A 27,850-nucleotide genomic window follows, 5' to 3' on the forward strand; every position below is an offset into this window, starting at 1 on the left:
ATTTATTATACAATTCAAATCTTCTTGGGAAGGGGATCCAAGTATACCTAAAAAAAATAAATACAAACAGCACTGCATTCTATGAAAAGCACATGAAAACAGTTATATCACATTTGCTAAAACTCAATATTAAAACTGCTGGGAAGATTTCAAACTAAATGTTTTAAGAGTACAGAATACCTTCAAAGTTTTTTAGAAACTTTTACTAAAAAGGGTTAAGTTTTTTTTTCTTGTAAATAAATAAATACATTTGAGTTTTCTAATGATCAGTAATCTGTTTAAAAGATCCAATTAAGTGGCGTATCTATAGAAATTTGAAAAAAAATTTGACCTGGACCTAATAGTATATTTGAGCTTTTTCTTTTATTTTTTTATTTTAAAAACATCTCTGCTGATGTAGTAAATAAATTGGTAAGTATCCTCTAGTTGCCCCCCAAATCAATGATTTGTTGTAGAAATCACTGCAGAGATAACTACAGGGAACAGATGATACACCTACAGATCCATATGTTACACACTGACCAACAAGAGAAAGAAATGAGTGACCAAGACCAGTTTAGTTGGTGGAAAAAATGGAGAGAAACAGACAGATGTAGAAATGCTACTTTTACAGAAAGCTTACCAAGGATATGGTTAAGTTGGTCAAGGTAGTGTTTTCCTGGAAAGATAGGTCTGTTGGAGAGCATCTCTGCCAGAATGCAGCCTACTGACCAGATGTCAATAGACTTGGTGTAACCCTGCAAGTAAAGTGGAAACACACTTTTGTCAAAGAAATTTTTTGCGTAATTGCAGCAACATGTTACTTTAGTAAATTTTGAAAGTGCACACAAATAGATCTTTCCTTTTTTTTTTTTTTTAGATGAGTCATGCTTTTTCATGCTGTTTGATTTTTCTGTACAGAATGAAATAATTAAGAATTATTCTTAATAATTCAAAGGGGTTGCAAGAACTGAAGTAGGCAAGATACACTTTTCCAAAGGATTCTCTAAGTTTAGCTAAACATATTACCAACTGCAAATTTTTGAGACTCCCCAGTCTTATAACCACTTTACACTAACAGATTTTGGAAACAAGCTATTCTTCTTAATTCTATAGCTCCTAACAGTATGCTAAACACATGCAAAAAAAAAGCCATCCTTCTTCCTAATAGGATCTGAATACCACACAAGTAAGAAGCCTTCCGCATCAAAGGGATGAAAGGGCAAAATAGATTGTTTGTTAGCTGATTTGTAAAACACAACAGGTAAGTAGTAAAGATGATGTGAGAAGGCCAACAAAAGTAAACAGGATATAAGAATGAAACAAATGGCCGTATTTTCATGCGTATGGATAACCTGTGTTACCCATAAAAAAAGGCTTTTGTTCAGAAGCACACTAGTTACACTAGTGCCTGGGTAACACAGGGGCAAGTTCACCTCAAGAACCCCTGGCCCCATAAGGTCCCTTGCCTTACTCTCCCCTAGCCTGCTGCCCACTACTCCTGCTCCCGTTAGCTGGGAGCTTCCAACAAAAGCTAATAACTTTGCTGAATCCACAGCCACCTCAGCACCCGCTTCAGCGATCACTTGACCATTTGTCTTCAAGGCACTATAATTCTAAAAGGAATCCGGCTGTAGACCAGGAAAATTTTAAGTTGACCACCTCTTAAGAAACACACAAAATACTTCCTTGTAAAAGCTGCTGATAAATCTATGTGGATATCCAGAAATAAGGTTAAGTTGCCCTATGTTTATGGCCTCAATGCGAGTTTAAAGCACAAGAAGCTGGAAAAAAAACCCCTTTGATTGGTCAGATGACTATTTTCTAGGAGCGCATTAGATACACACTATTGCCACAACAAATCAAACCCAACAACCAATGAAGCAATAATCCTACAGAAACAACAAAGTCTTTGAGGAATATAAAATACAGACACAGATGCCACATAGATATTTTGTGAACAAATGTGCAGCTGTAGAAACTAATGCAAAGGTTATGAAGGATACCCATTACTCACACCATGCAGGAACTGGATACATCTTAAAACAGCCACAGAACATAAGAATAATTCGAAGTACAAAAAAAAAAGGGATGATTTCATTAAGACTATGGGAATGCAATTAAGATTGACACACAACAAAGATCACAGGCCTTCAGAATCAGATTCACTCTCATTATACATTCTAAACCTAAATCAATATGTCAAGATAATATTAAGGCAACATTTGCAAGCCTTGATGAAGACAGTAGTAAAATGCTCTCATTGCTAGTACTTCTGTCCTGCTCTGTGGACAAGCATTTGATGGAAAGAAGTCTCATGATTGGTAAGGAACTGGACACATGGGAGCTCATGCACATGTTTACTCAGGTGTGGTATCCAATAATTGTATCTGGAATCACAAATTCATTGCAAGCCAGTAGCTATACTGCAAATCCGTTACCACGTTTCCTCAAGACTATGCATGCATTCTGATCCTAAAAACACAGAAGGGGAGCAGAGGGGAAGCAAAACTGGTACTCACACGTGAATAACTGGCAACAGAAGCACCATAGCAGTCCACTATGGTTCTTACCTTAGAATTCAGCATGATTTCAGGAGCCCTGTACCAACGTGTGGCTACGTATTCTGTCAAGAACCCTGTGTGATCATGATCGGGATCTGCAACACGAGCCAGTCCAAAGTCACAAATCTGGTTTTAAAGAAATTTTTTAAAAAAGCATATTAGACATACAGTTTCCAATACTACAACATTACTAATTCACCATTCCCCAACCCATGATTAACACCTACAAATACAGGGATGGTAACCTATATTTTCAGAAACACATTACTGCACAAAGGTTAAGCAAAATGTTTTGGATGTAAATACAAAGAGTATCCGATTAGGCCATGCAGGGGCCAGGAAGAATAAACGGTTTGGGAAAAAAAGATGTTCCTGGTGCACAATTTATGTTCCACTTACTTAACACCTTCTCTGCCAGATAGGTGGCAAGATAATACTGCTCCAACCTGTTATTAGAAATTTGCCAGAAAACAAAAAGAGAAAGAGATTAAGATTTCCAGAAAACAAAATTACGGACCAACACATTTGTAGCAAAGTTCAATACCCCTTTTTACAAAAGCTACCATCATAACTGCATCTTTGCACAAGAAACATCCTATCCAATCATGAGATAATGGTAGACTGGAGAAAAATTATAGGTTGCTGAAGGAAGCATGAGCTTAAGAAAAAAACACAAGAGAATATTTCTCAACCCTGTATCAGGAAAATATACAGGTTATCTAACCGTGAAAAGAAAAATAAATTCTGATCTACACTAGTGAGTTCAGCAAAAAGGAAAAAGTGTTTTTATCTATACTCTGGTAAGGAGGCTCCATGGCTTTCAGAGCTATTTAGTGTCCTCTCTCCAGAGAGAAATAAAGAAAATTCAAAATGTGAAGAAAGACAGTGTTGTAGAGTACAGCAGCTGTTCCTTTCTTACCTTCCAAAAGGTAAATGGCAAGCTTGTTGAGTGGCACATTAGACACATTCATATGCTTTTGCTACCACCAAACTATTACCAGTTTATGAGAATGATCAATTTCCACACAAAGTGTATTTGCATGAAAGAATATGTACTCTCAGAAAAACAAGGCATCAAATGTAGGAGTAGCATTATATTAAAAATGTGAAGTAATAATATGCTGTAGTCAATAAAGACTGTAATGGATAATCCTACCAAAAATGCAGAAACCTCATTGTACCCTGGCAACCTACTCCTTTATTCTCCTGGAGGGACAGCCCGTGAAACAATTGATAGATCAGTTAAGGAAGAAGTGATTCAGCCGACTAAAAGCTGCATCTGAAAGACAAGATTCAGCAGCTGACTGTTAAACAGAGGGACTGAGGAAAAGGCAATGATTAAATTCATAAGCCAGGCTGCATGGGATGACTCCTCTGACTTTAGCTACATATTTAAAAAAACCCCAAACCCTGGATCCTTAGAAAACAAAACAAAAAAGAACCCTTTTAAGCATGTCAAAGTTTTCCCAGGCTACGGAAACAGAGCAGCTGCCTTCTGTGCAATTAGCAGCTTACATAAAGAGAATCAGTACAAATAATCAGAAGTCTCCTGTAAAGACAAAGGCGAAGAAACTCTAGAGGACAGCTTTATGGACTTCAGAAAATAATTATGCAGGCAGACAAAATTGTTGCAACCTCTTCCTCCTAACCTCAGAAAAAAGCTAGATAACACTATCGGCAAGGAGACTTGTGCAGAATTATAGTATTACACATAAGCAAAGTGCTATGATTTGTTGTTATTATTAAGACAAAAAAAGAAAGACACTCTCTGGTCCACAGTGAGGAGAAAGAACTGAATTAAAGAAGGTGTCTGTGAATCTCTCAACTCAAGTAGAAAAATGCACATGGGATGGAAAGAAAGATTAATGACAAAGAGAGCTCATTAAAATAACAAAAAGCCCCTGCCGACTAGAGCAGAAACAGGTTAAGCAGAAAAGAAGAAACACCATTAGTGAGAAAGGCATCAAGGTTGAAGCTGCAAGAAAGAGGCTTTTGGCTGTTAAGAGTGTTTTCACCAGCTGCAGAGCTGACCAGGAGCATTAGCAGGGCAGAATAAAAGAGAAGCTGGAGAGGCCAGCGTTCTGCCTGAAGTCCCGGGTGCAAGGGACGAAGCAAAGAGATTGACTGTACCCTGGTGAGGCCAGACAGTCCTTGCCCTGTGGCAACAGAACACATTTAACGAAGCAACTACCCTATTTCAGAGAAATAAAAAAATTCCGAATCCTCTATGCCTGTTTGAAAAATAATTGGTAAAAGTCAAAGCACCAGAAGAAGGTAGGTTTCTCAATCAGAACTAAAACAAAAGAGAGCAACATAATGACAAGCAAATTTTCTTGGCATTTTGACTAAGTCATAGCAGAGAATAAAAAACTGCATAATGAAAGACCCAGGTATGTCAGTCAGTGCTTCATGCCTTGGAGAGACAGAACAGATGCTACTAAGAGAGAAGGAATAATGGCCCCACTAAATAAATAAATAAATAAATGCCAGCATTCTATTTATATACTTAGCTTCCACTTCTTGAAAACAATGTTCTTGTAATCAGTATCAGGTATGCTTTGCTTTTCTTTTTTTTCCTTTTTTTTTTTTTTTTTTTTTTTTTTTTAAACAGAGATGGCTTAAAATTGGATGAAGCTATCAAGCAGATGGAAAGATTTATGAGGATCATGTACAAATGACCATTTACTAAGCAAACAAAATGACACCCAACAGTGCTACTAATACACCGAAATACCTGAAGTTGTATCATTGGGTAGTCTGTGCATGTGTATGTATATATTTGTATAAAAGGAAGAGGAGAGGCTTCCATTAAGTTTAGTTGTTAATGATAAGATGGTAATTGAAACAGTTGTGTCTCTAGAGTAACGGTAAAATCCTGAAACAAACAATAACTTGCAGTTTTCCTCAAAAAAACCCTCTCTCATCGCTTTCCTTTCAAGCCTATCAAAGTACCTAACAATTCTTGGATGTTTAATACTTGAGAGTATTCACTATGTAGATAGAAAAGCACAACTTATAAATAATATTGATACAGTGTGTTAATGTTTTAACCAAGTCAAAGAAGTAGGTTCTCAGCTAGAGCAAACTGGTACACTGAAGACACTGCAACATACTAGTTCAGAATCTGTTTAAAATAACTTTGATTATTTAAGTATATAAATTTTAAAGTCAATTTTCTGAAATATTAATGCCACTGGCCTAGGAAAATTATATGGTCATGATAGTTTTTATGTAATTTATTTAATCTACAAAACTGCAAAACAGGTCAAATTGTTGGATGCAGATAATCATGAAAGCATGTGAAAATATTTCTAAAAATGTTAGATACTATTTTAGAGTATATTCCAGCCTGTAGCATGTCAGTATACATTAATCTCATTCATGGGAAAGATGCCAGGCTGCAAAAGAGAAGACCAGTATCTTTATTACCCAGGACTCTCACTGGAGAGAGATTCCAAGGTAGTAGTTTTCATGGACTCTCAAATCTAATCTTTCACTGAAAATATCTAACAAGAGACAGTCGTTAAGTCAAATGATGTACTTTCACAAACTTTCATTCACCATGTAGTAAGTCATATTTAAGGTCTCATTTAAGTCTGTAGCATAGCCTAAGGAAACAAACAGCTTTAGGTTCTGCACTTCTGCCCTGAGCCTTTCAGCTGCTTAGGACAAGCTAAAGGGTTCACAGACAAATTGTGTCAATAGAGACTCATACATTTCTTTCCTTGAAATGGAATCTATGATCCACAAGTCGAGGTCATGTTTAAGGGAGAAAAAAGAAGGATCTCTTGTTACAACCTGTAGGATACTCAGCTCCAGAAGAGATCAACAGCTCTCTCATAACGCCATTAAAGAAGCTAATAGCATTACCACTGAAGATGAATAAACTTTCTTCCAAAAGTACGATTTTAAGTTGTTCATTTTCACAGTATGCTGTGTTTTGAGTTTACGTATAATAATCAACTTTGTAAGCATGCACATGTACATAGCTGACACACAGACTTGCAGAACGGCCCTAAAAGAAACAAGTTAGTACAAGTTCAGCATTCATTAGACAAGGCCTAACACGTACTAGTTTTCTCTCCAATTCTGTTGTTTAAACTTTAGATGCTGTATTAATAGAACACCAGAGTTGCCTTTAGGTTATGAAAAAGCATATGCTCTGTCATATAGACTACCATATTCTGCACTAGGAAGCACATACTGCAGTGGCATGCTGTTTTTAAAATTGTGTAAAGAAACTGGAACAGTTCTTACTAAGGTCATATTGTATGATTTTGCCATACAGGGAGCTTACCTTCTTTTTCATGACCATCTTACTTGTGTTAAAACATTGCCTTTTATTATTTTATCATTTTATTGCCTTTTAATTGCACATAACACAGAGCTACACTCAAACTGTTCTTTCATGCTTCTACCACATAGTCATCGCAGATTTTACTCCGTTTCTTTCATTAAGGGGTTAATGCTTTGAAGGGATCTGATGTAATAACAGCTGCTGAAATCCCATAGCAAGAGTCAGAGGTGACCAGTCCAGCAGTACTGTGCATTAGGAAAAGCTGACAAGTAGCAGTGGGAATGTAAAGCAAACTGATCGTGTAGCCAGTATTTAGAATGGACCAGCATATGAACAGCAAGGACTTTTCTTGGAATTGTGACAAACTTGTATGGCCAGCAACTGGTTTACATTTTAAAGAGGGTAGTTTGTTTGGTTGGTTTTTTTTAAATGAGAAAGCTAGAGCTACTATAAAAAACAAAGTGTGATTAGGTGCAACACAGTATGCAACAAACACAGTTGTACCATGTCAGATCAAAGTAATGTAAACTCCGTAATCTCGCTCCATCAGTGGTCAACAGCAAATACATAAACGTAAAGTGTAAAAGGGAACATACTCCAGTGCTTCTCTACTAGTCTCTCTCACCTTCTATGGATTTGCCACCATGGGACTCTAAACCAGACGTAGCATTCAACAGCTTTTTGTTCTACAAACTTGCTTGCTATTTTTTTAAGTCACATTATCTGTAATATCTACAGTTCTCTGTGGTACCAAATTCCACAGCTTAACAATGCTGCAAGTTAACTACTATGCCCTTTCACTTTGAGCATACCACCTGCTCCTTTCATTCCCCCCACCCTGCCTTTTTAATAGGTAAAGACAGTGAACAACTGTTCTCTACTCACCCTCCCTACGCCACTAACAATTTTATCAAATTCTACTGTATTCTTTCTTCTCCTCAAGCAGTATCTTCCAGCAGAGGAGACCTTAGGCTAAATAGTTCTTCCTGATATGGAGAGAAGTACTTTGAAGTCCTATCTCCTCATTTTAAAAGGATATAATAGGGAGAAGTGTGATAACTGCGATCACACAGAACTGAAGACTCAAAAACAACAGGAAGTTATAAATGGCATGTTTTCTGTTTTATTATCTATTTCTGTTCTAATTCTTCATACTTGGTTTGCTTTACTGAATGCCACTAAGCATTGAGCTGACATTTCCAAGAATCATAACAGCTCTAAGACCATCCTTCTGTAGTACTAACTAGTACAGAGCCCATCACTGAAATGTAAATTAGGAACGTTCTCTCTCAGAGTAATTGCTGTGCATTTAATCAGCACTGAATTTCACGTGCCATTTTAGTTGGCCACTAATATGAAGTCCTTTTCCAACACTGAACAATTAACAGTTTAAACACAGAGAAACCAGGACTTGAAATATACACAGTTTGAGTTTACTTTCTAGGTGAACACAATTCAGGTAAGTATTTTCACCTAGCTTCCAAAGAGGCTGTTTCAAAGTCAGCCTCCAGATGGAAACAGTGATGCACTCATTAAAATAGCATAACAGTGAGTTCTTAGTCACTCAATTCTTAATAATTATTTTATCAAAACCAATAATGTTTTAGCAATCTTTCCAGGATAAAAATCCCATTAATACCCAGTAACAAAACCACATTTATGGTTATAGCAGGTAGTTTACGAGGAGCAAAATTTGTAAGAAATTTCAACTAACCTTGAGATCACAAGTGGTGTTAAGCAGCAAATTCGAAGGTTTGAGGTCACGATGAAGCACATTGGCTGAATGGATATATTTTAACCCTCTCAGAATCTGGTAAAGGAAATAACAAATGTGGTCGTTGCTGAGGTGTTGAGTCTTTAAGAGCTTGTAAAGATCTGTCTCCATAAGATCTTGCACAATGTATCTGTCAGGCATCAGATGTAAGGCAGCAAAACAAACGTAGTGTCATGTTAGATATCAACATACAGTACCAGATGAAACTTCTGTAACAATTTTTCTCTCTTATTTATCTGTTTCATGACAGTTACAAAACCATGTAGTTGCTTCTTGCTTTACAAGTTTTGAATCAAATCAATCCTGTTACATGATGCAGCTCTTTACAAAATTAAGAGGCATCAGCACATGGTCCTCTCAAATTAATCATCATAAACCTCTATTTCTTTATATTAGAGCCTGATTTTTATTGGAATCTTAGTATGATCAGATTCCTATCCTGCTTGCCAAGAAATAAAGACTGGTTTTTAGTTTAATAAGTAATAAGCTTCAAGATACTTTCTTCCAGTTGCATAAAAGCATGAAGGTAGAAGACCTGATCATTTCTGATCAGTCTTCCCTGCCATCTCTCCACTTCAAAAATTCAGCTGTTGTTCTTTACTATATATTTATCATGCTACATTGAACACAACAGTCCTTTGCTTACCAAAATTAAATCCTAATATTTTCAGTCAGATGATTTTTTTTTTCTAAGATTGGAATGAACGTAAAGAAAAGGGACTTTTTTTCTGCTTTGGCAGGAATGAGTTAAGTAAAATTTTCTTCTCCCTTAATTCAATTTGGCTGCAAAACCCTTGAGGTGTAGTTCCATGATCACTTTTCACCGCAATACGATTTCATGAAAACGTACTACTATTGCCATTCCAGTTAGGCCTTCCCATCCTCTCCTCTGGGTATTCAGATTGGATCACACAACTAGACATCTTTACATTAGTCAAAATGGCCACAGAAATGCAACCTCAGAACCCGACATAAGACTGACTGAACTCAAATAATATATTGACAATTTATGAAGTGAAAACCTATACCTAGATTCAATTACACGTTTCTGCCTGCATGCACTTAAGCCTTTTATGGGGCAGACATCTGCAAAGACCCACAAAACCAACAGGAACCAATGCACACGGACTTGGGGAAACTAAGCTGGTTGACTCTAAACTAGGCCTTGTATCTCAGGTAGAGACCCCCAGCTAAGACTACTTCATACATTAGATATCCACATGAAGTCATATCTACACAAAGCCAAGTTTTCCATGAAATAACAATAAGGCCATAATCGCATATATTAATCAAGCATGTTTACCTGCCCATGTGCAGTTTCAGACTTTTCACATATGCAGGAAGCACTGCAAAACTGGGGGTTGTGTTTTGCTTTATCCCCCCCCCCGATGTATCCATTCTATTCTTTAAGAAAATTTTAGACAACTATAGCAAAGTCTGGACATATTATTTTCTCCTCAAAGCAATCAGTTCTAATGACAGTTCTATTAAGAGCCAATATAGTTTTAGGATTAAGTGACTGAACTAAATCATCTCTACAATGTCGAGTTCTTTTTCTTGGAAGATAGAAATTAACATTTTATTCTTTTCCTGAAAAAGAAAAAACAAAACTAATGTTCACCTATCAAATCCATCTATGTATCTATAAACCTATGAAACACTATGAACTTCCCTTTCAATTTACAGTAATAGAAGCCAACTTTTATTAAAATTTAGAAAGGAAGAAGATGAAAAGGAAGAAATAATTGAAACAGAAAAGACAACCACCATCACTAACTACGCAGAATAACTTAAAACTTTGGAAGGATACACATCTTTCATTTGTTCAATAGTCGGAGCTCTGATAATATCATTTATTCCAATAATATTCTCATGCCTGAAGCGCAGTAGGATCTTAATCTCCCTCAGAGTTCTCTGGCAGTAGGTCTGATGCTCAAAAGGACTGATTTTCTTTATAGCAACTCGAACTTTGTTGACGTTATCATAGGCAGAACTAGAAGAGAATCAATAACGTTAGTTATAAGGAATATTAAGTTATTCCATTCAGAATTCAATTCAGAAAGCAAGAATGTGAATTCAACCTAATATAGGAGTGGTGCATTTGGTTTACATTTTTTTTATCAAATGAAGACAGAAAACAGCGGCATGTATCTTTTAGTTTGATGAACAGACAAAATCTTGTTGTGCTATCGCCAGCCAATTTGGCTATCTACAAGTCATTAACTTTCCCAACTGACTCAGAGTCTGCTGATTCTCAGGTACCTGAACAAAGAAAGAAGTATTCATCCTCTTTATCAGCCTGTGGAACAAACAAGTTTGAGTCTGTTTCTATATGCTGTAATCAAGAAGAAGTTTGAGACAAAAAGTTCATCTTGAGTTAGCCCATTCACTCTGGGGCACAGAAAAGCCTTCAGAAATCATCTTTCAAGCAGCAGAATTCCACACCCTATGTCTAACTCCTGCAAGTAATTCCAGTTGCCACAACCTTTTACTGCTCCATCAATCTACCCTGTCGGCACTTCCATGAAGAACAAAAGGGATGGAGGATTTGTGAAAACACCTTTCCAAGTACAATTCCAAAGATAACAGAAATCGAGAAAAGAAAGAATATATCAGCCTACACACATGAAGAAAAGCAAGCAGCGGTACGAGGTAATACGGTGATGGTGACCCATATCAAAGAAAACACTGGCTGCTACATTTACAGTACTGTGATTTCAGAAGCTCAGAACAGCATTCCTAGCTATACCATAAAGTATAGCAGTATTTCTGTTCAAAATGCCTACGCATTTATGAAGAGTATCACTGCCTGAGCCTAGCAAAAAGGCTCAGTAAAACATATGTAATTTTCTAAAATTTGGACTCAGGTTATTATTTAGTAAAAATGTTATGAATCCTTACAAATTTTAGGATGTTTTATATGGTCTTGCTTATATGAATGACAAAGCATCTCATTATAATAACTTTTCTTTGTATTAAAAGTATATGGTAATTTAATAAATTAGAATTTAAATGTGTGTATATGATTCTTGTTCCTTTCAAATTTCTTTTTGCTCGCTACTGCATTGTTTGGAAATTAAAAAATAATCAAGCCTACATTTAAACATTTCTGTTAGCCTCAACTATTTCATATAAAAATATAAACATACCAGCCAAACAGGCTTTACATTCCACCAATTTTCTATAAACGAGTCCCAGAACATTCTTTGAAACTCTCCTAATTGGCCTTACTCTCCTGAGATGTCCAGGTATCTGGTGATCAGATAAAGCAGAATGAAATATGAAAATCCAATTAGAAAAGGAGACCTAAAAGGAATTCAAATGCTTAGCCACTTCAAGGTTCTTCTACCACTAAGCAGATTTATGGTGCAACAAGGTGTTTTTGAGACAGTACTGTTACCACTGTATGCAAAAGTGCTTAACATTTCTCACTTTCATTATTAAAAATGACATATAATTTGTGCCGCCAGTAGATCTTCATACAGCTCATGCATATGCAGTGACATCCTTTTTGCATGATTTTTCCGCAGAATCACTTTGACCTGTCTGCATTCCTAACTCTGGTCTATAACCACAGACAGACTGCACAATTTATTTGCCTCTAGAAACACTGAACTCAAAGCACTCCACAGGGTGCTTTGAAATTCCACATGCTAAGCAAGTATTCATTACAACTGTTGCTATTACATATGTATAGATAACACATTAGCAGTTCATAAGTCCCAAAACAGATAATAACAAAGTGCCATAAGTGGAACTTGGCGTGGCCTTCAAGAGCACTTCATCTACAGTAATTTTCTTAGTTAATCAGTTAATCACCTGCGGTGTTTACAATATACCAGTAAGGTAAGTTGCAAGCAGAAAACAAAACTAGAAATAATTCTGAAGCATGAACAACCTGTATTTGGGAAAGAAATGAAAGAAGCCTATGGCCCATTTTATCATTATAAACAAACCTCCTCCTACCTCCTTCTTCATATTGACTTAAGCATATTTTTTTCTCCCACAGTGCAGAATCTTACTTCCTTTTGAAGTACTGGACAGCAGCAGCTATGCAGAGCAGAAAAAGGCAAAATGCCAATATTTACCAATTGATGCTGCTTAAATAAAAGCTCCTAATCTCTTACAATATTTGATAAATCTCTAAGTTCTTGCTTCTCAAGCAAAGATTGATTATTGATGAAAAATATGCATCTTTCCTTGTACGGATTCAATGAACTTGAATCCATCAATTAAATATACCAAGATTTCCTCTCTTGTAGCTGTTTCACTTGAAGCGTTTTCTTAGCAAAAGGTTTATGCTGTTATTTAAAAAAGGATGGGTAATTTTGCTTTTTGATGGTTCAACTATAAAACAGATGATTCAGTGTGGAAAAAAGCTGACTATTTGCAGTAAAGATGCAATCAATTTCCTCTCCAGTGTACATTCTGCATACAGTCATTTTTCTGTTCGTATCAGAAGATCTCACCACACTAATGTAGCTAAGCATGCCTTGCTGTTACCACTGCAAAGCCTCAGCTAAGGAGAGCAAAACTGAAAGACTACCTAGTTGAAACATTAAAAGGGACACTGGATTTATTTCTGTTGTCACACCTTCTGAAATACGAGCTTTTTTGTAACTTGATTAAATGTATGAAAGATTATCTCAATTCCTATGAGCAAGAAGCTAATCATACAAGTAGTTAGATACCCTTGCTTATGCATAATATTTTAAATATCATACATAATACAGGTACACAGAGAGTCTGTATTATAAAGTTAACACCATTTCACATTCTCAGAGTCACAGCCCTCAAAGCAAATACGGCTTTGAGTAAACTCTGCGGCCCTTTAAAAAACAGTGCTTTTTCAATTTGACACGTGCTATAGAAAACTGTAAAAGCTACATATTAGACTGAACTTCAGTAGAACTGAAGAGTCATGTGTTCTCTCATGCACATATGCTACAATCAGACACCTATTTGGCCTATGAAACCATATAGCAATATGTCACTACCTAGGAAACACTGTAAACTAACAAAATTGCATCCTTTGTAGGTCAGACCGAACCATTTCCCAAAGCTTTCCCTGTTCCTCACAATCTCCGTCCAACTGCTACCTGCCATCAACACCAGATTTACCCACTACTCTCCAGAACTCTGCTGAAGAAATATGCTGCTCACACCCAGCATCCATTTGTAGCGTTCGCAAATGAAACAACTGTAAAAAGTGCAAATCCAAACCCTCGATGCATTAACTCGCTGCAGTTAATATAACAGCTTACTTATCACTTAACGCAGCATTCATCTTGCTTAGCCTTAGCTAGAATTAGAGATCTAATTTTATGACTCATCATCACCTGTGCTCCCCCTACAGTCTGAAAAGGAATACCTCGACATATACATCCCATCCACCACCCAGCACGTCCTAAATTTAGATTATTTGCATTCTGGAAGTGCTGTCCCAGTGTGCACAATCTAACCTAGTTGTCTAGACTTTCAGCTTCTACTAAATCTCACAACAGTTTGTATTTTCACTGAAGCAGTTAACTGAGACTGCTTCTAAAGGCAAGAAAATTCAATTATCTAGACTTTTTTCCAGAGAAGATAAAAATCTGTAAAGTGGGAATAACAGTTCATATACTAACAACTTTTAGAGTGATAATTTATAGCTTTTAGTTTCTAATCATTAACCACATGTACCATCATCACACATAGAACTTTCCCTTTAACGGTCTATGTGCTATTCACATTATGATGAATCTAGTTACTGACACCTTAAATATTCAGAAGGAAGGATTTATTTCCACCCCAATGATGTGCAGCCTCACAAGCTGATGCAACCATTCAGCTGTGAGTGCTATTTATCTGTAATGTGATAAATTTAAATATAGATTTTGCAACTGCCCAACTCTAGTATACACAACATTATTCCTATTTCAAGCTGTGGTTACCATCCTGTGACAACCTGCAATAGCACCATTATTTAGATACTTTTAAGACACCACGTGAAAATCAATACAAGCCCTAGCAGTACAGTTTATCATTCCTAATATTAAGTATCTTGTAAATATACAACGAAGTTTTGACTAAGTAAAACATCTTGCACAGCTGTACAAAATAAACAAATGAGCATTTATAACCCAAGAAGTTGCGCCACACAACTTTTAAAGCCAGTGTTTTATCCTTCTACTGCTCCGGTACCAAATTCCTTTTTAAAAAATAAGTCCAGGGTGGGGCTGCTTCCAAACGCAATGACCAGAAAGCGCACCGCAGTATCTGAGCAGTCTACAGAAAACAGCATACTAATTGCTCAGATGAACCTCTGACATGTAGCCCCTCTCCCATTAATTCCTTCCCAAGGAAGGAAAGCTTTTCACCAGACAGATCGGGACAAGTGCCAAAGCTTAGCTCCTTCTACCCACAATGGCTGCTGCATGTTCTTCCATCCATTTCTATTCTTCACATGTTTCATTTTGGAGCCGAACTGGAACAAGTGAGAGCATGCTGCAGCTGCCGGGAGGAGAGGAGCCAGCTCCTGGCAAAAGTTACATCCCACAGAGGGCTGTTTCTTCACATAACCATTGAAAAACAACTGCCTACTCTGTCGGCACCCCCATCCTCAGTACTCCCCTGCCACGCTGCCTGAAGGCTTACCCCGTCATGGGATATTCTTCCAACACTTCTAGGATTATTCACCTTATGGCTGTTTTACAGGCTGTTCTCAGCATATGCACACACACACATAAAAATACACAATGCTACCGGCAAACATCCTAATTACAGCTCTAAATAAAAGACTGATTTGAAGTTTAAAAGGGATGTTTTATCAGTAGCTTTTTGTTGCTGTGGAAACAAGATTCCAAGGGCATATCCAGGGATAAGAATCTTTCTGAAATAGTGAATAATTCTGCTTGCAACCAGGAGAGGAAAGGCAAAAATAACTCCCAACAAACAAGCTGATCTATGAAGAGCTTTAATCTTTTCTTTCAGTCTACATTTAGCTCAATCGTGGACATTTCTACAACATGCTGATACTTATCAAGTTACAATGCAAATAGCTTAAACTTATTTTCAAGACTGCTGTAAGAAAAATAACGCAGTATTATGATACAGTCATAACCAGCAGTACCATAACCATAACAGACTGTTCACTACAACTTTTGGGGGTGGTGGAAGGTGGTGTTATGGGTGCAGGTTTGTGAAGCGGACTGTTTGGTTTTTTGTTTGTTTGGGTTTGTTTTGGGTTTTTCTTATAATCAGATATTAACCCTTTCAGATTCTTCAAAATAATTAGTTTCTGATTCTAGATAAGTAAAATATAGGGAGCAGCTACAGTGTATTATTATTTTACCAAAGAGAAAAGACTGGAAAAAGGATAAAAGTAGTCAAAGACTGTTTCAGATTTGAGGACATCCAGTAATGTGTCATTTTTATATCGCTGAATATACTTTTTGTCCCCAACTGTAAACACCTATGGTTACTAGAAATACTTGTTACATTGTTCCATTCATTTATAATATTTTTGAAGATAAATAAGTATATCATTCATTAGACCTTTTTTATAAGCACTAACTTACAGAATCAGCACCTGGTTTTAAAAGGAGTATGTGCCTATTCCTATTAAGATGTATTTACCTTGTTTTAACAGACCTCAGTTTATGAAAAGACAACCCATGTCTTCCTCAGAGTTTTTGTTTTGATTTATTAGCTTTCTCTAGAAGAGATTCTCAATAACAGAACATCTCCCAGGCTTCTCAGCTGTGAATTCAGGCAATAAACTACAGAAACAAGGGCATCTTAATACACTTCTACTTTTCTCCATTAAAGATTTAGTTTTACAGGCTAATTCCTATCATGTAGGAAAGTTAGTAGATCCATGAAAATGGAGAGCTACCTAAATATTAGATTCTTAAAAAAAACAAAACAAAACAAAAAACAACTCAGCCTGGACGCTTTAGTTGCTTTTCAAGCTATGAAAAGATTGTAATAACTTTAAGAACACGAGCACCACGTACTACTTCATCCTAGTCTGAGGGACAAAAGTCAAGTAAGTTGTAATTCAGCACTCCTGAATTATCTATTGGTATGCTACTGACACTCCCCGTTGATTACTAAAAGACAGCTGTACATATTATCTTCTTTGGGAAACATGCATAAGCCCTAATAGCTTATAATGAAAGAAGAGGGCAAAAAACTTGAATTCAAAATTGAGATACTTCAGAGTAAGCTTAGATAGAAGAATTATGTACTGAATTGCCAAAAGTTTGAGTGTTTAAGAAATGGACCTCTTACCATTATCTGATTGCTGAATTCTCCACCATTTGTCAAGTGTGTCAGAAAACTATCTCAAGTTATAAATTACAGGATGACCTCAGATTTATCTTAAGTCTTGTTTTTGTCAAGGGAAGAAGAAGAATATGCACTGCTGTGACATACGGCTGCCCGCAGACACTGAAATTCACTGACAATTTCTCCCCATTTTCTTGCATCTCATGCTACAAAAATGGCAGCAAAGGAAGACTGCGCAACAAGGGAACATTAAAATAACTATACAGTAGATGTGATCCAATTTGCAGTAGTGTTAATCTGGCCCTACCTGAAAACTCCTAATTGCATGCTATTTGAAAAAATCTTCGTTTTGTTTTAGTGTCATTTTGGGTTTTTTTAAGTAGTTTTTCATTTGTCAGGATTCTAGTAGCAGCGGATAGATTATTGCTTTGGGGCCAAGAAAATATGAATCCCTGTTTCTAAATCTTTCATCATGACCCCTCTGCAAAACAACTGTCATGCTTCACAAACTACTCATGAGGTTATCCATATTCCTAATACCTTTTTGTCTGTTGCTCATCACCAAATGATCACTGCTATGGTTTTGTTTTGGTTTTATTATAGAAGATACCTAAACAAACTATTTTTGTTTGTGTTTCTTATAAGGTTGATTTTTTTTTTCTTTTCCTACAAGGGGGGGAAATAAATATCATTTCTAAACCAGTGTCCTTTATTTTATCACAAGTCCATAGCAAGATGCTCAAGTAATCACTGCAGACTGCTCTATCATGCTTTTAGTTACATTTTGAACCAGTAAGCTTCAGAGGTTAACTGCATTACCTTCACCTTCACCACCTACTTTTTCAGTCATCTTTCTCATAACATTCAAAATCAATCCTAATATTAAAGGTTTCTGGCACAATTATGCCAACTCTTTCCTCCCATGACAAATGCGAATAATTACTCATAAGTGATTTTACTCTTTGGTAATTTCTGATCTACTACAGGTTATTGCCCTTCACGCCACAAATTCTTAAGGCACTTTTGTAACCTTCCATAGGAGACTCATTTTCATATATCTACTCAAATAATTCTAGTAGGTTACAAAGGCACAATTTTATTTTTCAGAATTTGGAAAGTAAAATCTGACGGAACCTTCCAAAGCATTACAATTTTAAACTATTTACTATGCACATAATAATGACTTAATAGTTTAATTCCTTTGATCACTCCGAGTATTTTGAAAACAAATAGCTAGTCGTGCAAAATGGAGTCTGTTAAATAAATTACCTTTGCCAGCTCAGTCAATTCATAATCCCGGGTGTGGCAGATCAGATGATTTATGTTTTGTTAGCACCTACTAAGCAGAACTATGAGGAGCAGCAACTCTAGAACTACACCTTAACACTAGTATTAGAAAAATATTAGCTATTTCACCCAAGGTTCTGTATTGTTTGGCTGAAGATGTCATTTAACTTCATGGTGTTTTGATCAATCTTAGTTGTTCGAAAAAACCGATCACTTCTCTCAAGCTCTTCTAATATGTATTTTTCTTTCTATACCTTTAGCTGTGAAGCACTGTGACTTCAAATCACCGTATATGCCTACTCTATTTTATGCCACTTCAGTACAAGCTGGTCTTCAGAAAATAGACAACTCTTACATCTTAGTATTTTGTCTACTTCTTGCCTTCCCACTTATCCTCCCCATTTTAGGAGTTTACAGGTTCTCCGCTGCCAATATTTCCTTTGATAGCATCTATGCCAAATTTAACATTTAGGCAAACTTCACTGTTATGTTTAAAGGTCTTTTGGCTATCTGCGAAATAAACCCCTCATTCCAAAAGTACCCATTGCTTTTTTTTAAAATACGATGATATTAAATATCACTATCTTTCTTCTCTATATATAAACTTAAAGACAATTCCTGTGCGAATCCATTTCAGGGTAAAATTGTAAGAGCTCGACAACATCTGAGACAACCCAAGGGCTCAGTGAATTAAAAGGAATGGTTGTGGTTCAGTCTCATTTTTGTGCCTGACAACCCTGCCCCTTTCTCACTTTTTTGGTCAGAGCGGTGGCTTTCTTTGTGATAGTTCAGAGAACTGAAGCAGCTCCAAGTCAAAGCAGCTTACGAACAGGAACAGTAAAGAAGTCTTTACCTGCGTATCCCTATTCCCTTCCTGTGTCAGCACTAGCACTCACAGGGTTTTGCGTCAGTCACATCAACTTACTACCTTCAAATTTTATTTTATTTTCTATGAAGTAACTTCTCAGCTAAATCAGTTTTCCAACACAGCTAACTCTACAACTCTGTAAGCACCAGCACAAGAGCGGAGGAAGGAATGACACGACCCGAGGCATGGAAGGAAAGGCTGCCCCTTTAGAAGCAGCACAAGTCAGTCATGGAAACCACAGCTTAAGTGTCAGGGCACAATTGTCATGAAAGGCAAACCTCCACACATGAGCTGATGAAGTGCTGACTTCCTCCTCCTGTGCTTACTGCTTCTCAAGAGGCAACAAAAAGCCACCAAGACAGCGACGGCAGGCCAGTTACACAACTAACGCTACTCCGGAGCCTGGAAAACAACCACCGCCACCATCCTAGCAGCAAAGCTGGCACTATAGATGTGTGTAGGAAATATTTCCCCTTTCCTAGAGAGAAGGGAGAACACCACCAGAGAACTGTGAGTAGAAACGGTATTAACGAATCCCACAATGTGGTTTACTCTTTCGTCTAATAAGGTTCTAATTGGGCTTATATCCCAAATACTCCTCCTAAAATCAGCTTTAGAAAAAGGAAAAAAACACAAGATCCAGACAATTACTGTATTTTTCAGTAATTAGCTTATTTAATTGATTCCACATGATGTAAATCTTCAGAAGAGATAGTTCACAGTATTTCACTCCAACAGAATATAAATAAAGAAATAAATCACTGAACAAAATCATTCATGCATACGTCAAAGCAGAGGTTTTCCTAAGCCTGTAGAAACATCAGTGCAAAATGAAAACTATCACAAAGCACTAGAGAAAGCAAATTCATTGCTACTGTCCACTCTGCCATGGTTAGTTCAGTATTCCACTTTCAAAACAAAACAAAACAAAAACCCCAAATCTCTAGCACTGAGTGTGCATCTTGCCATCACCAGAAGTTACTTCCCTCCAGTATCAGCTTACAAGGCATTTTTTGCATGTTCTTTCCATCTTTTTAAAAAGACATGCCAACAGTAAACTCTAGCCCCTCAATATTTTAACAGTTTTGTGTTTTGTTCAGACAGGGTATCAGCATTAAGACATGTTGGCTACTGTAACTAAAAGGAAGACACTTCACAATTATGAATCACTCATAAAAATCCAATATAAAAGTCAGCCCAAATGTCATTTGGGGTTCTCTGCACCATCCAAATCCCAATAAAATTGGGCAAATTCCAGACTGAAGCAGTTTGGGGAGTATTGATTTGCGGTGCTCAAATGACTTCAAGTTTTACTCAGGACACATCAGCAATATTTGGTGGAGCAAACTGCCTTCCCTCCAAACAAGCGAGAAGTAAGGTACTGCAGTGACAGCTGCTAATTCTAAGGAAAACTGCAAAATGAAGTAATTGCATATTATAAACTGTAAGCCTAATTGCAAGTTGCTGGTACTTAAAACATACCCACAACACAGACGAATTACTTTCTACAATGTAACAAAAACTCTCATTTGCATTCTAATCACCACAGAGTATTTCAGTATTTTATGAAAATTCTTTTAAAATACAAAAGAAGAACTTCCAAGAGAAGAGATTTTCCCTTAATAAACTTAGGTGGTTGTGATTTTAGGTACTGCTAAACAAGACAGATAGTAAAAACATGTGCACAACTCCGCTAAAAACTGGACTGTCATGGAAGATTCTGCCCAAATCTAATCGAACAGTATTTCTAGTAAAGCCTTTCTACAAGCCATATATATATATATACATACACACACAAATCAGTATTTCATCCACCACCAAAAGGCAACCAGGCCTGGGAAGGCACAGAGCAGCCTTTTGACAGCTCTTCCTTCAGCCAGCCAGGGCACCAGAAGCCTGCCTGGGTGGAAGCCAGGGTGCAGTCCCTTCTGCAGGGGACGCGAGGCTGCCTCTGCTCTAGCTCTCACCCAGCCACCAGAAACCCAGCGGAAAGGGGTGGAGACAGGAATGCTCTCTGAAACAGAAACCAACCTACTGCATGCTGATGGAGTACGAGAAACCTCATCTTGCCAAAGTATCTACCAATATCTCATCAAATAACCGCATCTGAAGTAATGACATTTATTACTACTTGGATCTTACTAATCTGCCTGGTCAAAGCTGATAATGAAGTAATGCATATTTGGCTTTTAATGTACCTTGCAAAAAGATAAGTTTGAGAATAGCTTCTTCATATGCCCAGAAGTTGTAATAAAGCAATGGAAAATAAGCTCCCTTCTGAAAAGGAGATGCGTTCATGAGCAAACAACTCTCCTTAGTAACTGATGTAACAATTAATAGAATCTAGGTTTGACACGGATAAATCACCTGAAACAAACTACACTTTGCTGCACTTCACATACACTATCAATTTACCTTACAACACAGTAAAAGAAAGGTTATATTCTAAAATGTTTATGGCTCCATACGCTTCATTTGAGCGATTTGGAAATCAAAATCAAATACAACTGAAATCACTCAATAAAATGTTGTGGGGTTTGGGGTTTTTTTCAGGCATTATTTGAAAAGTTCCTAAAATACCTCACTTTAAGTGCAAGTAAAAGTATTTTCTAGATTATCAGAACAACATCTAACTTCATCCATTAGCAGCGCCTGCTCACAGCAATGAAGGCTACCCATGGACTGGGCTGCGTTCTTAAGTGCATAGCCAGCAGGTCAAGGAAAGTGATTACTGTTGTGAGGACATATCTGGAACACTGCGTCCAGTTTTCCTCTCTCCCAGTATGGGACCAAGTCCAGCAGAAAACCATTAGGATGCACAAGGGGGCTGAAGGACATAACATACAAGAAAAAAATTGAGGAAACTGGGCTTGTATAGGCAAAGAGGGGAAAAAAAAGGCAGGGGGGTGGAAAGCATCTAATCGCTCTTTTAAGTTACACAAAGGGGGATTACAGAGAAAACTGATCCAGGCTCTTCTCAGAGCTAAAAAGTACAAAGGACAAGAGGCGACGGTCGCAAGTTGTGGTAAGGGAAACTCTCATGTTTTTAAGAGCAAAAGTTTCACTGGGCAACTGGTTTAACACTAAAACCAGAAGCTGCCCAGAGATGTTGTGGACTCTCCATCCCTGGAGATTTTGGAAATATTGAGTGGACAAGTTGAGCAACTTGATCTAATTTTGACATCAGCCCTGCTTTGAGTAGGAGGTTGGACTGCATGACCTCAGGAAGTCTCTTTCAACCTACATTATGCTGTGAAATATTCCACAGCAAGATGTCATAAAATATTTTTATTAAATATCAAATTGATCAGTTAATTTCATTTCTAGATCACAGCTGAAAGCTATGACAAAGCATCAACATAAAAAGCATTAAAAAAATTACTATGTTGGCGAAGTATTAGTTTTCAACTCAAGTTGAGCTGTACACCTACTCGGTTGGAAAGTATTAACTCTTCTGTGGGCTGTAGATCCCCACTCCTGAACAAGGAGCTCACTGAACTAACAGAGCCTGGTGTCCTACAAATACACATTTCTCATCTCAAGAGTACCAATAAATCCATCCGTGAAACTGGGGCATCTGTCATGTCTCTTTGGGGGAGTCTGACTTCTCATATGTGACCTTCTGATGCAGTCTCTTCCTCAGTGGAGCAGCACATAGGATCTCTTCACTCTAGCAAAATACCTATTTTTAAGAAACTTGCAGAAACTTTCCATCTTTAAGACTTCTACCATCTGTCAAATTTGATGGAAGGCAGGCAACAGGTTCAAGAATCACATGTACTGATGGACTGATGCAACCACATACAGATCCTGTGAACGTATAAGCCTTATTTCCTTAATAAATCACGCTTTAAAAAAATCACAGAAGTTATCTCTGTTTCTGTGGGCTGGACCGTGCTATGTTAAGAAAATGTGTATTTATTTATAAAATGCAAGTGTCCCTGAGCCACACTCTTCACCTCTTAAGCTAGTATCCCATTACTTTGGGCAGACAGGGAAAGTTGCTACCTCTCATCTTCCATAAATCTTAAAGACAGCTCTGATACGAACAGAGCAAGTAGCTGCTGTCCTGTCCCTGATGCCTGCTGCACAGCTTGCCGACCACCTGCCGCATCACAGGGGAGAGCAGGAAAAGCAGCTCTAATTGCTCCTTTCGTGTTTCCACGTCAGGTTAAGCAAGTGCTAGAAGTCTGAGTGACTGAAGGGAAATGCTTACCTCAGCCTTCTCCCCAGAGGGAAGAAGCTGATAACTAGCCACCAATTACATTCCCTAATTCTCTACTCTGATCCTTGCACTAAGGAGGACCCATTAGGGTTTGCTAACTTGTATCAGCCCCCTCTTTTCCATATCACACAGACCAGAACATGTTAATTACCAGGTATCGACACCCATACCCAACCTGTGCTCCATAAAAGCACGTATAAACAGGGACGTGAATCTCTATACTTGCTCTATCGTTACAGGGTACTCTCTCCAGACCAATGCAATAGTTAACAGAACAAAAATTGTAAGCTGTTTTTGATCTTTGCCACTAAGCACTCCACCCCAGATCACCAATCTGACCCTCAGAGAGGGATGCAAATGCTACCTTTTTGTGTAACGTTGGACTGTCTCGAAAGAAAATATTATGCAACCATCAAGCCCATCAAGTTTCCTATTTTCATCTTTTAATATAAATACCTACACCTTGTAGATGATTCTATTCCTGATTTTTTTTCCTGTTTTGTGCCTCTTCATGCATATACTTCTCAGATTTAATTTTAAATGATCCATCCTCTAAAAGTAGGGCTCTTCCCTGAGACAGTAGAAAGGAGTGGAACTTTGAAAAAGCTACTGCCAAATGTTTTAAATATTCTTTTCAGTATTACTTTAATGTTCATCTACTGACTACCTTAACTTCTAGTATCACTCTTCTATAGCACATCAGTAACACAAAGATGTCTTTGTAAGAACCCAGTACAATTCAGGCCAAGAAATGCAAGATTTGAGCTTCAAGATTGTTTTCTTCCAACTGCATTCATGTTTATTATTTATATGCAGTTATTTGCAGCAGTGATAATACTTCACATTCACATAAGCACGATGACAAAAAGGACTTCCAAAAAACAGAATATAAACCAGAACATCCCTATCACATTCCCATTCGCCATTTCTTTCCAAAAAAATGACTTGTTTTAAACTGTCAAATGATCATCCTTGCCAAATTACCACTGACCAAGTGGATGAAGAACAATTCACACTGGAAATTTAAAGCTCAACTCAATCATGTTTTTGTCACTGTTTCAGTGTATTTAAAGTATGGCCTGTAACAGGCTGTTTTTGGTTTTTTTGCAAAAAGAAGAAAAAAAAAAAACAACCAACCACCCACACATTTGGGAAGGAGGAGACAATCTCGAAAACCTTTCTCACTATATTGTGTCTGAAAGGTAGTTCTGAAACTTCAGACGTGGTCTGAAAGTCAGTCCCAGCTGACACTGAGGTTGATAATCCCCTATCACTGAAAGAAAGGGAAAGTCACATAAAGAACTTCACACGAAAACCCCTCAAAACAACTCTTATGCAAAAGAGAAAGGGAAGAAAAAAAAAATAAACAAACATTTGCATACATTTGGATTAATTAATTCAGAGTAACAAACATGACTGGATGACTAAATTGCTCAAAGAATGTCCTGCAGTCCTAGAAAGTGCTGAGGATTTTGGCTAAAACTTTGTTTGCACTGTGGTCATCCCGTAGTTTTACATGCGGAAATACTGAAAACAAAAAATAGGTTAGAAAGGGACACTGACGTGGATATTCACTTATTAACCACTTCACCCCCAGCAACAAAATTTCCAAGTAAGATGCAAGCCAGTGTCAAAGGATGAACATTTTTGGCGGAGTTTAACTGGAGGACATTAGGATGGGAATTTGCCTGGTAACGTGCCTTTTGTGCTTACGAAGCTGAGAAAGTGCAACCACAACACAGCAGTAAATATACTGCTCTGTTAAGTTTATTTTTACTCAAAACCTGATTAGGTTAAAAATGACTGCACTGGGGAAAACAGTTACATGCCTTTAAGGGTTTTCAAATCCAAATGAGAGAACATTCGCGTACAGTCTATTCAGTCAACATCTTCCTCTATGTCCTGTGCCGTTATTTTATGTTGTGATCAATATTTCTCAAACGTTATTCTCTCTGCTGCAAAATCAAAATGGAAGACTGACCATAACAGCACTACCCTAAGAATACTTCATTTGCCCTTTTATTCAGTAATATACTTAAAAGAATTTTATTGTTTTCAACTCCCTAATCCAGAGATATAAGAATTAGGAAAAACAAGGAAAAGAGTGAAGGATTTTAAGAGTTAAGTCACTTGTTTTCTGTATAACAAGCCATATGGCACAATGCACTTGTAAATAACCAGCATCTCCCAAGTCATACACATTAGCTGTGGGTCTAAAACAAAACCATCAGAGCCTGCTCTGCTTTCCTTCATTAAAGTGTACAAATTTAAATGGATTTTGCAGTTGCGGGAAACATCTCCATCTGCACACTCATAGTTTGCCCTCTACCCCACTCCCCAAGGGAGAAGCTTCTGCAGATCCTCACTGCATTAGCAATCAAAGCAAGATAAGAAATATGTCGTATTAAACTGCATAACCTATACCTCCGTTGATTGATAAGTAACCTTATTTAATCATAAGAGCTTGTATGTTAGGCACTACGAAACATTACAGTTGCTATGGCATTTAACTACAACAAGTGCATCCAACACTTTCCTTATCAAGTGTACAATATAAACTGAGACTTTGTTCCTTATCATTTCACACCCAAGGCAGAAGAGCAATAGTTAAGAGCACAACATACCAAATTTAGTATTTCACATTCATAATTTTAGAGTAGAAAACACAGGAGCCAACTGCGTATGTCAACTGAACCTGAGATTTGGATTTTTTGTTGGCAATTTTGTATAGCATTCATAGCAGACACAATGTATTAGAATAAGTCTTTAAACAAAAGATAACCTTATATAGTTTTGGAGGGGAAGCTGTTTCAGTTTATAGAACTTAATAACATACCTTTTGGAGGGGCAGAATGTGGCCCCGTTTCACCTGTATCTGCTCACTAGCAGAGTGATGCCAAAAAAGGGCATCAACTGCCATCGTACTGCTTCTTGTAATCTCTGATCTGTGGTGAAATACTTTAGCTTTACACGTTGCCTGTTAAACACACTTTTAACACCCCGTTGATATGAGCTGGACTATACACAGCATACATCTTGGAAGCATTGTTCCCAAGTACCTTCCTAAATCAGACTGCAAGTGTAAACCAGTGCAGTTAGTACCGAGATTATCTGCACTGGTTTACCTGCCCTAGCTCAGATGATAAAATACACCATAATAAAATACAGCTTGTACCATAAGCTACATTAACAAGTTTTGGACTGGATATATTGCTGTGATTTCTAACACTAAAACAATAACAAGGACATTTTTACACTGTAAACAGGATTTCTGATCTACATTTTGAAGGTTCTTCCCACAGCAAAAAAGTGAAGGCCGCAACTCAAAACTTTGTAAGAGAGGCTCATCTCCCAGATGAGTTCAGGCCTAGATGAAAGCTTCCACCCTGAAATACACGATGACTTCATCTTAACAGGCCAGCACAATTCAATGACTATATGCAAAAACCTATAGCCATAAAAATCTGTAACATACATCTGAAGGCTGTGAAGAGCCTTCACTGAGAAATGCACTAGTTTACAAAAGATTAAGCATCAGAGAGAGAAATTAATGCTGATAAAGCTTTCATGAAGTCATAGCCTGTAAACCTCATTTAGTAGCTCTGGTGAAAAAACATGCTGAAGAAACAGAAGCAGCGTTGGAAGAAAGTTGACAAAACGATAACAAAAAAAGTTTCTCATCTGCATCCCTTAAATTATTTCAGAAGTAAGGTTTTTTTAAACCTGTTTTACTAACAGAATAAGAAATCCTAAGTAAGGTCATTGAGCATGTCAGATTTAGAACCCAGTCACTAGATATACCACCACAGAGCATCATCCCAACTTATTTAGATTGCTAAAAAAACCCCTCTCGCACTCTCAATCCGGTTAGTTTACATTTTCAGTATTTTGTAGTTCATTCACCTCGCTCTTTAAAACTGATATTAATCAACCCAAACACACACGATCGCTTTTTAGTGTGACTTAGTACAAGTCTTCATGATACAAAATAACCAAGTAACGGCTGAGCAGAACTTTCACCTGTATACATGTTAATTTAGACACTAATCTGGCAGGCTATGCAGCACAGACAGCACGTCCTAAGAAAAGCCAGGTAGGGGCAGCAATTCGTATGCACAGATTCACTTTTTTTATCAACTGTGACCTCGGGGACATGCAGCCAGGTGAGCCTTCGCACGGGCACAAAGAGAAACACGGGGCTGCTAGCAGGATTTTACGACCTTTTCCCCTTTTTGAACGTCTGCAATCACACTACAGAGACGGAGAAAATAAAGAGAGCAACCAACTCGAGGCAGTGACAAAAAATACTCAAGAAAATAAACGCACGACTGAAAGGAAACGAGACGTTCAGCTGCACCCATCGGTGGAGAAATTTTGGAAGCAGGGGGGGAGGCGGCAGCAAGGGAAGGGAAGGGTGATGCCGGAGGGACAACCTCGGGAGGGAACACGAAGGGAAAAGCAGAGCCGAGGAGAGCGCGGCAGAGATGCTGGAGCCCCGGCTTCCCCTCCCCCGAGGGCAAGGCACGGGCCTCTCCCCCCTGCAAGGGCGGGCCGGGCCCCGGGGAGGCTGCGGCCAGGCAGGGCG

At 37.7% G+C, this 27,850-nt stretch overlaps 1 protein-coding gene across 1 annotated transcript in view; it reads right to left on the reverse strand.

Annotated features, from left to right (window-relative positions):
- LOC104077072 (mitogen-activated protein kinase 1) overlaps nucleotides 1-26,185 on the reverse strand; it is a 34,187-nt gene extending 8,002 nt beyond the window's left edge. The window contains exons 1-7 of the mRNA XM_009578178.1: nucleotides 26,102-26,185; nucleotides 10,877-10,949; nucleotides 10,425-10,614; nucleotides 8,555-8,744; nucleotides 2,553-2,669; nucleotides 623-737; nucleotides 1-47 (exon numbers count right to left, since the gene is read on the reverse strand). The exon at nucleotides 1-47 is cut by the window's left edge and continues 73 nt beyond it. Coding sequence (XP_009576473.1) covers nucleotides 1-47; nucleotides 623-737; nucleotides 2,553-2,669; nucleotides 8,555-8,744; nucleotides 10,425-10,614; nucleotides 10,877-10,949; nucleotides 26,102-26,185 — 816 coding nt within the window. The remainder of the gene's footprint in view (nucleotides 48-622; nucleotides 738-2,552; nucleotides 2,670-8,554; nucleotides 8,745-10,424; nucleotides 10,615-10,876; nucleotides 10,950-26,101) is intronic.
- Nucleotides 26,186-27,850: the final 1,665 nt, after the last annotated feature.

Source organism: Fulmarus glacialis, unplaced genomic scaffold (genome assembly GCF_000690835.1).
Source record: "Fulmarus glacialis isolate BGI_N327 unplaced genomic scaffold, ASM69083v1 scaffold2005, whole genome shotgun sequence".
NCBI classification, from domain to species: Eukaryota; Metazoa; Chordata; class Aves; order Procellariiformes; family Procellariidae; genus Fulmarus; species Fulmarus glacialis.